We start from the raw sequence: 11,262 nt of genomic DNA on the forward strand, positions 1-11,262 counted from the left end.
ACTCTCTCTGTCTCTCTCTCTCGCTTGGAGTTGTCTAGGGTAAATACACATTCATGCCAGACTCTGTTTGGGGCTTTGCAAAGGCTTTTGAAATAGATGCGTTTGATTGGTTTAAATGGTGCCTCACACAAAAACATCCCTGACATCCATTTGAACCCAGCAGAAAGTGCAACTACTTACTCACAGCCAGTACCAGACTGTGGTCGTACTGGGCAGTTCCCAATAGAACCAGCAGCAGACTGGTTGTAGTGGGCGGTTCCCAGTAAAACCAGTACCAGACTGTGGTTGTACTGGGCAGTTGCCAGTAGAAATAGCAGCAGACTGGTTGTACTGGGCGGTTCCCAGTAGAACCAGCAGCAGACTGGTTGTAGCAGCAGTAGACAGCTCCAGAGGGAGCTCTTGAGTGTGGTGTTTAATGGGCAGATGTTCCCGTGGTAACAATGGAGGTCAGAGTGTCCGTCAGACTCTGACACTTCAAAGCTCTGGAGGCCAACAGAGAGGTGGGCGAGATACGCACAACACAGACACACACTGACATACACACACACACACACACACATGTGCTCGGACACACACACACACACACACACCACCGACCACACACCTGGACTCCTGACGTTGATCTGTTCGGAACCGCTGATTCTTATTGAAACAGAATGATAGGAAAAGTTGACGCGTGCTTGAGGTCCTAACCCTCCTCACTCTGCCTGGAGCCCCGGGAAGGAAACAGGAGGAAGACTAAGGCCCCGTTTACACGAGGACGCTTGCGGGTAAAAACAACAAAATATATCGGAAGTGCCTTTCGTTTAGACGGTGACAGCGTTTTTGGGGCTTAGAAACGCAAAAATCGGAAACCACCCTCGAGAGTGGAAATCTTGAAAACGCTCCGCCGTAGAGTTTCCGTCTACACTGCCAACCAAGACGCAAAACTCTGCTCAGATCTGCTCACGTCGCGTACGCGTTTACGTCACATACATGCCCCAGTGCAGGGAAATAAACAAACATGTTGAATTATTTCCATGCGTCGGACCGTCAAGCTGCTCTGGCAGCTCTAATAAACGTACAGGAGTCTTTCCACGAAATGTACAGATATTATTACTGAACAGAGATGGATCTGTAATTATGTTTTGGTTTTCGCGGCGCAGTTAAGAGAAGGAAGATTCTACGCATGCGCTCAGACATGGCGTTGTTGTGTAATAGTGTATCACAGCACCATTTAGCCGCCTAGCATGCATACCCAATCGAATTCCACACACTTTTGCGTCACCGTATGCACACAGATTTCCTCCCGAAAACGCTTGTCTAAACGCGGAATAAAAAGTGAAGACGCGACGCCACTTTTGCGTCTTGTGTTCAGACCGTCATCATGTAAACGTAGCCTAAGGATTACACACTGAATCTCCGGGTGGTGAGCTGGGCTGAAACAGCTTAGCTATCAATCAGGGTGAGGAGTTGACTCTGAGCTGTCTGCCTCCACACAGGCTCCGTGTCAGCTCAGTGATCAAAGCTTTTCCTTCCTACTTAAATTGTCCCTTTTGCTGATCTTTAAAGAAAGTACCTTAACTCTTTCTTTCTATTTTGCAGTGTTACTTTTTTTCTCAAACTTTCATCGATTCATTGGTCAGTATTCAGTCCTGATTTAAGGGGACTGTTACAGAGAGGTGTCTCTCTCTCACCAGCTCGTTAGTGAGTATCACCCCAGCTCGTTAGTGAGTATCACCCCAGCTCATTAGTGTGTCTCATCCCAGCTCGTTAGTGAGTACCACCCAAGCGCGTTAGTGAGTATCATCCCAGTTTGTTAGTAAGTACATCACCCCAGCTCGTTAGTGAGTATCAACCCAGCTCGTTAGTGAGTATCACCCAAGCTCCTTAGTGAGTATCACCCCAGCTCCTTAATGAGTATCACCCCAGCTCGTTAGTAAGTCTCATCCCAGCTCGTTAGTGAGTATCAACCCAGCTCGTTAGGTGAGTTTCACCCCAGCTTTTTAAGTGAGTATCACCCCAGCTCGTTAGTGAGTATCACCCGCACTTGTTAGTGAGTATCACCCCAGCTTGTTAGGTGAGAATCACTCTGGCTCGTTAGGTGGGTATCACCCCAGCCAGACCCGTCGCCAGACCTGAGTCTGAAGGGGGAATATGAAATGCATAGGGGGGCACAATTATTATTAGCCTACAGTACGTATATTTCCTCTATTCGCGCAGCACATAATCATCACGTTAATCATTAACCAACAGCAATATGACCCGGTAGCCTATAGCCTGCCCTACAACATCACATCATTCCTCGTCATTTAAAGCAATACATTACATAGAAGCAATGCTATGAATATATATCCATAAAACACTGGACTATACAACATATTAGGTGTAAAAGCAGTTAACAGAGGGATATGCATTGCCATTACACACACACACACACACACACACACACACACACACACACACACACACACACGGTAGCTTACTTTGAGTGGATTCAGCGCTGTCCTCCCTCCCTCCCTGTCCTCAGCGGGAGGCAGCGTTTCTCCGAGCTGAACCTCCTCATCAACATATCCTTCCACTCAGATGTAAACTTGTGAGTCAGGTCCTTTTCAAAAGCAAGCTGAATCAGCTGGGCCTTGCGTCTGTGCAACATACTGCGCCGATGCTCTGAGAAGACGTTTTTCAGCTTGGAAAATGACTTTTCACACATTGCTGTGGAAGCTCCTAAAGTTAGGGCACGGGTGTAGGCTGTGAGAACAGTCGGCATAGCCTGGAGTGCACAGTTGAATGTGCTAAGGATGTTTGCTATTGTCCATTTTCCGTCTTCGGGGTGTCATTCATTTTCTTAACCAGGAACTCACAAGCCACAGTATATTCAGATTCAGCCACATCAGTTCCAGCTAATAGCAGGAGAGGTGTTACGGTTACCTTTGATGGGTCCAGGAAATTATCTGACTGATTATTAGACTGTTGGTGGGCTTTTCAACCACTTACGAATATCCATGATGATGAACTAGAAATGAAAGTAAGCTAGCGAAAACTCATCCAGCTTCACTTCAAAATGCGCGGTAACTGCGGCTAAATGGACGTAGTTACGTAGGCCTACGTAGCCTAGATCGGCAGATTTAATAGTCCGCCAAAGACGTTGACGTCGCTTAGCAACCGAAGACGCTGGGGTTGACAAGTTACCGGACTTCTTGCGGAGCGGTAGCAAAGACGCCATTAGAGGCAAAAAATCCTTTGTTTGTGAAAAAAAAAATTTGAGACGTGCCTCAAGTGGGGGGGCACAATCATTGTGGGGGGCGGGCCCGGCCCCCTATGGCCCGCCCATAGCGACGGGCCTGACCCCAGCTCGTTAAAGAGTATCACCCCAGCTCGTTGGTGAGTCTCACCCCAGCTCGTTAGGTGATTCTAACCCCAGCTCGTTAGGTGAGTATCACCCCATCTCGTCTGGTGAGTCTCACCCCAACTCGTAAGGTGAGTCTCACCCCAGCTCGTTAGGTGATTCTAACCCCAGCTCGTTAGGTGAGTATCACCCCATCTCGTCTGGTGAGTCTCACCCCAACTCGTAAAGTGAGTTTCACCCCAGCTCGTTAGGTGAGTTTAATCCCAGTTTGTTAGGTGAGTCTCACCCCAGCTCGTTAGGTGAGTCTCACCCCAGCTCGTTAGGTGAGTTTAATCCCAGCTCGTTAGGTGAGTCTCACCCCAGCTCGTTAGGTGAGTCTCACCGCAGCTCGTTTGGTGAGTTTAATCCCAGCTCGTTAGGTGAGTCCCACCCCAGCTCGTTAGGTGAGTCTAATCCCAGCTCGTTCAGTGAGTCTAATCCCAGCTCGTTAGGTAAATCTCACCCCAGCTCGTTAGGTGAGTCTAATCCCAGCTCGTTAGGAGAGTCTAATCCCAGCTCGTTAGGTGAGTCTCACCCCAGCCCGTTAGGTGAGTCTAATCCCAGCTCGTTAGGTGAGTCTAATCCCAGCTCGTTAGGTGAGTATCACACCACCACACCAGTCTCGCTTTGGGCTCCCGGGACATTGTTGTGGAATCTTTTAATTAAATCTGTGTGAAGACAGCAGCTGACACAGGTCACTTTATTTTTTTCCCAATTTTGAATTTGAATTTCTCACTCAGAGGGAGGAATATATGAAATATATTTTCCACTTCTAAGGAGAGGGGGAGAGGGAGAAAGAGAGGGAGAGAGAGAAAGGGAGTGGAAGAGAGAGAGACAGAGGGAGAGAGTGGAGGCTGGGAGAGAGAGAGGGAGCGAGAGAGAGAGAGAGAGAGAGAGAGAGAGAGAGAGAGAGAGAGAGAGAGGTCTTTTGAGTTAAACAAAGAGTTTGGTTGGGCAGGAGGCCATTGAAATATCTGCATGAATACCTTCTCATAGCTCTGAGAAATGCTACTGTTGAATATTCATGGTCTGGAAGTGACAGGACTGTATATAGGCTAGCCCTGTCACGCTAGCACTCGGATAGCTGAGGTGACAGCGCTGGTTGGCGCTAGCTCGTTAGCATTAGGTTGTTAGCTTGACACATAAAGCTAACAGAGAGAGAGAGAGAGAGAGAGAGAGAGAGAGAGAGAGAGAGAGAGAGAGAGAGGGAGGGAGGGTGAGAGATGGTCCTGACCTCCTCTTCTCTGACCCTGACCCAGTAAGGTTTCCTCTCTCCATCACGTCCCAGTGTTCCCATCAATGCGGCCGGTGGCTTCAGGGGCAACCAATCAAGCTGGCTGGTAGAACGTTCACACACTGGTCTCACACACTGGTCTCACACACTGGTCTCACACACTGGTCACACTGGTCTCACACTCTGGTCTCACACAATGATCACACACTGGCCACATTGGTCTCACACACTGATCACACACTGGTCTCACACACTGATCACACACTGGTCACACTGGTCACACACTGGTCACACTGGTCTCACACACTGGTCTCACGCACTGATCACACACTGGTCCCACTGGTCTCACACACTGGTCACACTGGTTACACTGGTCTCACACACTGAGTATCAATGTGTGTGTGACTGGTTCACTGCAAGCACTGAAACACTTTTGGTGATGACAGGCTACAGAAGGTGCAGTATAATTTATTCACCATTTATTGGACCATTTATACAAAAGCCAGGGCATCAGGAACGAGGCTTAGTTAAGCTGACAAAATGGCAATTCTTGTGGTCGTCGCTTCAGTTAGGAGTAGGCAGGCACATTGGTATAGCTGTAGTCATCAGGAGCTATGCTAGCTGTATTAATCAGGAGCTATGCTAGCTGTAGTCATCAGGAGCTATGCTAGCTGTAGTCATCAGGAGCTATGCTAGCTGTAGTCATCAGGAGCTATGCTAGCTGTATTAATCAGGAGCTATGCTAGCTGTAGTCATCAGGAGCTATGCTAGCTGTATTAATCAGGAGCTATGCTAGCTGTAGTCATTAGGAGCTATGCAAGCTGTATGGATCAGGAGCTATGCTAGCTGTAGTCATCAGGAGCTATGCTAGCTGTATTAATCAGGAGCTATGCTAGCTGTAGTCATTAGGAGCTATGCAAGCTGTATGGATCAGGAGCTATGCTCGCTGTGTTCATCAGGAGCTATGCAAGCTGTATTAATCAGGAGCTATGCTAGCTGTAGTCATTAGGAGCTATGCAAGCTGTATGGATCAGGAGCTATGCTCGCTGTGTTCATCAGGAGCTATGCTATCTGTAGTGATCAGGAGCTAGGCTAGCTGTAGTGATCAGGAGCTATGCTCGCTGTGTTCATCAGGAGCTGTGCTAGCTGTAGTGATCAGGAGCTATGCTAGCTGTAGTGATCAGGAGCTATGCTAGCTGTAGTCATCAGGAGCTTTGCTAGCTTACCTTCTCCTGTGTGGGTTCTGATCCGCAGATGCTTGTTATGTTGGGAAAGATATCCGACCAGCCGGCCTCCGTGCACCTCCTGCTGATGTTTCCTGGAACAGAAGCCCTAGCTTTAGCTTTGCATAGTGTTACGTTAACCTAGCTTTAGCTTTGCATAGTGTTAAGTTAACCAAGCTTTAGCTTTGCATAGCATTATGTAGCATTGCATAGTGTTACGTTAACCTAGCTTTAGCTTTGCATAGTTCCATGTTAACCTAGCTTGATGTTCACCTAGCTTTAGTTCATTCGTTCTCAAAGTGCGGCCCGCAGGCCGAATCATTCCTGGCGGCCCGCAATGACATACATAATTATGTAAGTTATAAAAAAAATATATATATATATATATATATATATATATATATATATAGATAAATAAATATTAAGATAAATGTCGACTCTCTCTGGCTTTCAATTAAACCCTTTTACATTTGTTAGTTTTAATCCGACTGTACATTACTTTGAAAGGCTGAACCTCAGTTTCGTGATTTAGACCTCACTTGACCTCACACCCGGAGTTCCACGGTGCAATGTTTTTTTTTAAAGGTCCCATGACATGCTATTTTATGTATTCTTTAATATAGGTATTAGTGGGCAACTAACACAGTATTCAAAGACGTTCCCTAAATTCAGCCGTGGTGCAGAGTTACAGCCACTCCGAGCCAGTCGCACATTGAGCTTCCCCCAAATGCGCTGTTTCGGTGGGCGTGTCAAGGAGGAGGGTGGGGGTGTGGCCCTGAGCAGCTTGCAGCCACCATGCGCTCTGTTTACAGTGGATGTATCGCAATGGCGAGCCGCACACAGCCTTTAGCCGTGTTCTGTAAATATTCTAGAACACACGGGAGTCCTGGAGCTCTATATCTAAATATGATCATATAGCCTACACAGATATCTATATCATATAATATATATTATCACGGCCAAAAGCTGTGTGAGCCGATATTATGAATCTCAAACGACCGCATTGGGTTCTCCGACGTTCCTGGTTCTTCAACGTCCACATCAATGTGAATACACACACTGTAACGCAAGTGTTTCTTGTCGGTTCTTTGACGTGTCTTGTATTTCCACAACGAGACTGTCGTGGGGGTTATCTGAGCCATGGTTGAGAAGGAATTGGGGAAAGGAACTTTGATTTGACTCGCTGAAGTACATGAACTGCGACATGCCGCCGGTTGCCGCGAGGCACCATCGCCCGGCAGCGGGCAGCGGGCAGCCGGCAGCAGGCAGCACGCGGTTCAGTCGACTTCAGGTTGATGTGAAAGTGGAAGAACCAGAGACGTCGCAGAACCCGACAAAGTCGTTTGTGATTCATAATATCGTCTGGAGGCGCACACAATATGTTATATGATATAGATATCTATGTATATGATATTATTTAGATATAGAGCTCCAGGACTGTAACGCAAGTGTTGTACACTTCCTTGTTATTTGGATAACCGTTCTGCTGTTGGTGTGATGGCGCATAACACGTCGGACTCTCGTATCTGGTATTTCTACAACGAGACTCGTATTGGGGGTTATCTCAGCCAAGGTTGAGAATGAATTGGGGGGAAGGAACTTTGGCTTTGACTCCCTCAAGAACATGAACCACGACATGGAGGAGAAAGGGATTGTTGGTGGCGAATGTCTCCCGCTTGAGCCCCGCTGAGGGACCACCGCCGGAGTCGGAGGTGCATAAGCGCTGCCCGGCAAAGATCCCTTTCTCCTCCTTGTCGTGGTTCATGTTCTTGAGGGAGTCAAAGCCAAAGTTCCTTCCCCCCAATTCATTCTCAACCTTGGCTGAGATAACCCCAATACGAGTCTCGTTGTAGAAATACCAGATACGAGAGTCCGACGCGTTATGCGCCATCACACCAACAGCAGAACGGTTATCCAAATAACAAGGAAGTGTACAACACTTGCGTTACAGTCCTGGAGCTCTATATCTAAATAATATCATATAATACATAGATATCTATATCATATAACATATTGTGTGCGCCTCCAGACGATATTATGAATCAGAAACGACTTTGTCGGGTTCTGCGACGTCTCTGGTTCTTCCACTTTCACATCAACCTGAAGTCGACTGAACCGCGCGCTGCCTGCGGCCGGCTGCCCGCTGCCGGGCGATGGTGCCTCGCGGCAACCGGCGGCATGTCGCAGTTCATGTACTTCAGCGAGTCAAACCAAAGTTCCTTTCCCCCAATTCCTTCTCAACCATGGCTTAGATAACCCCCCACGACAGTCTTGTTGTGGAAATACAAGACACGTCAAAGAACCGACAAGAAACACTTGCGTTACAGTGTGTGTATTCACACACACACATGTGGCGCTCGCACGGTCGAGTCTCATTGGCGGGCCAACGTCTCTGGGCGGGCCAGGCAGAGTAAGGGGAGGAGCTGAGATTCCTCATGACGTCATGAGCACAGATTTCCAAATCAGCGCGCTTGAGCCTCCGTTTTTTCAAAGGCGAGCGAAAGAGCTAGTGCTCGTTTTACACCAAACGCAAGTTTTAGCCACTGGGGGACCATAGGCAGGCTAGGGGAACTCATATTTATGTTAGAAAAACTCATAAATTGAGATTTTCATGTCATGGGACCTTTAACACTGGGATGCTGACGGTATTTCCCTCCAATTTTTTTGTTCCTTTGGCGGCCCTCAGTCAAATTTTGGGTTCCTAAATTGGCCCTCAGTTGTCAAAACTTTTAGTACCCCTGCTTTAGTTTAACCGAGCTTGATGTTAGTTTTATAGCTAGGTTAACATTAGTATTACCTTAAACATTCGCAAAGCTTTTTTGAGGCATAGCTTTGTTAGCAGTAGATAGTGTGTAGTACATATTATACAGTATTTCGTATTTTGTGTATAGTATATAGTATATAACCTATTAGCAGTGTTGGGAAAGTTCACTTTCTACGTGAACTAGTTCAAAGTTCAGTTCACAATTTTAAATGTTCATAATTCAAAATTTTTAACTAAATTCACAGTTCCAAAAAATGAACTAGTTCATAGTTATTTTTTTCAATATGTTGCTGTGATCTATTCGTTTTTTTCCGGTATTTTGAACATTGAGCCCCCTTTGTGGTTTGTCTAGGATGAAATAGAGTGGTTGAATCAAGTTATCGTGGCGCGAAATACAGTTTCTATCGTGTTTTATTGCACATTTTAGCATTTTGTAAATCCCATTCATTTCTGTTGGAAGACTCATTGCCTGTTGGCCGGAAACGGAAAGGGGGGATGTTCACGTCTGGTTGTAGTCTTTTCGCTCGGTTTTAGCCCTACTGATGAGAGGGAGAACCGAGCGAAAAAGACTACAACCAAACGTAAACAGCACCCTTTTCCGTTTCCGGCCAACAAGCAATGATTCTATGAGGTATTCTAGTCCGCTGAGCTATGAGCTAACGTTATGGATTGTACAAACTTATAATTTGAAATTCGTCTCAGCCTTTATTCCACAGTTACTCTAGGGTCTAGCATTTAACTGCGTTGTCTGATACAGTTTAATTCCTTTTTCACATTTAACAGCTCTCGTTTTAAAGAATAATCACTGCGCCATTCGTTTCAATGGAATCGCGCCGGTCTATACTTTCAACGTAAAGTGTACATATTTATAATTTGAAATTCGTGCCAGCCTTTATACGACAGATACAATAGAGTCTATAGCATATAACCGCGTTTTCTGATTACACTTTTAATGTAACAGTAAGCTGACAACACTTTGTGTCTTTTATTTTTATTTTTTATGAGTTACTTATTTTATTTTATTTGAATTTTAAATAAACATAATACCAAGGGTCAGAAGTCATATATATTTTTGAAAGGGAATCAGCTGATTAAGCTGACAAGTGACCAATGTTTAGTCCTACTGTTTAAAAATATTACACCAGTGAATCATTTGCTCTTGTTTCTCTGTTTTGAGATTCACACAGACTTAGCAGTCTTGTTTAAATATTACAAATTGAGTTTAAAAACTGAACATGGAAATTGTTTTAAAGTGGGACATATTCTGAAAACAACACTTTTCCTGGGATTTGGGGTGTTGTTTTGTGTCTCTGGTGCTCCCACACACGCATACAAACTTGAAAAAAGTATGATTATTTGAGTGAGATATGCATTTCTGAAAGTACCCCGCCTACAGTTCCAAACGAGCGAGTCAGTTTTCGGCACCCCATCCTACGTAGGAAGGGGGCACACTTGAATATTACCTCCCACTTCCCCATCCCACTCCAATCAGAGCATAGCTACGATTTTGTGGACCAGCGGACGAGCGCTGGGCGGAGATGTTCGCGCATTTCAAAAGCAGGGATATTCCATACAAAAATAGATCTTTGTCAGTTTGCCATGTGACTGTACAATACGGCAGGCAGTCACATGGCCGGGCCGCCGCCGCCGAAGCTCTGGCGGGGGGAGCTCAGCGGCGGCCCGGCAACTCAGCTCCGGGAGCACAATCCCTTTCTCCGCTGGAGCTGCCGGACTGCCGGACTGCCGCCAAGCTCCCACTACCGGAACTGTCGGACTGCTGCCAAAGCTTCCCCGCTGGAGCTGCCGGCAGTCCACCAGCTCCGACGGGGGGAGCTCGGCAGCAGTCCGGCAGCTCCGGCGGTGAGCACTTGGTGGCAGTCCGGCAGCTCAGCTCCTTGAGTGCAATCCCTTTCTCCTCCATGTCGCAGTTCAATATGGACTTCAGAGAGTCAAGGCCAAAGTTCCTTTCCCCCAATTCTTCTCAACCATGGCCGAGATAACCCCCACTATGAGTTTTTACTTGTTGTGGAAGTAGAGACGTCAGACGCAGTCTTTATGATTCATAATATCCTCTCAGGCGTACACAACTTTTGGCATTGATATTAGATATAAGATTATATAAATACCTATATATTATATAATAATAATATTATTATTATTATTATATTATATTATATAGATAAAGAGCTCCGGGAGTCCGCAAACGGCAACAATCACTTCTCCTCCATGCGGTGGTTCACTCTGACAGCTCATTTGCATTAAAGCTACAGACACCAGAAACAGCGCATTCTGAAGGGACTGAACCAGAGGGGAATTGCGGTAGGCGTGATAGTATTTCAATTCAGGGGGGTTGCGAAAAAAATTCTGTCTCCTAGGGGGGCAATGACAGTAAATAATTGAGAACCACTGGTATATAGTATATAAATTATACATTAGTGTTTAGTACATCTTGTGACCAACCGTTGCGCTGGAACAAGGCTCTCAGAACGGGGGGGCAGGAGATGGTCACCACCTCCCCCAGCTCCCTGCCTTCCCAGCATGCAATGTTGTCCCACACTCCTCGACACCACAAGCCTGGAGACAGAGGAGGAGGAGGGGGAGGAGGAATGAATGGAGGAGGAGGAAGAGAGGAGGAGGGGATGAAAGAGGAGAGGGGGGAAGAGAGAGGGAGCGT

At 46.5% G+C, this 11,262-nt stretch overlaps 1 protein-coding gene across 1 annotated transcript in view; it reads right to left on the reverse strand.

Moving 5' to 3' along the window:
- The window catches only part of vipr2 (vasoactive intestinal peptide receptor 2), a 22,424-nt gene that overhangs the window by 11,018 nt on the left and 144 nt on the right, over nucleotides 1-11,262 (reverse strand). The window contains exons 2-3 of the mRNA XM_060058615.1: nucleotides 11,049-11,162; nucleotides 5,828-5,919 (exon numbers count right to left, since the gene is read on the reverse strand). Of these exons, the coding sequence (XP_059914598.1) occupies nucleotides 5,828-5,919; nucleotides 11,049-11,162 (206 nt within the window). The remainder of the gene's footprint in view (nucleotides 1-5,827; nucleotides 5,920-11,048; nucleotides 11,163-11,262) is intronic.

This window comes from Gadus macrocephalus, chromosome 8, assembly GCF_031168955.1.
Source record: "Gadus macrocephalus chromosome 8, ASM3116895v1".
In the NCBI taxonomy this organism is placed as follows: Eukaryota; Metazoa; Chordata; class Actinopteri; order Gadiformes; family Gadidae; genus Gadus; species Gadus macrocephalus.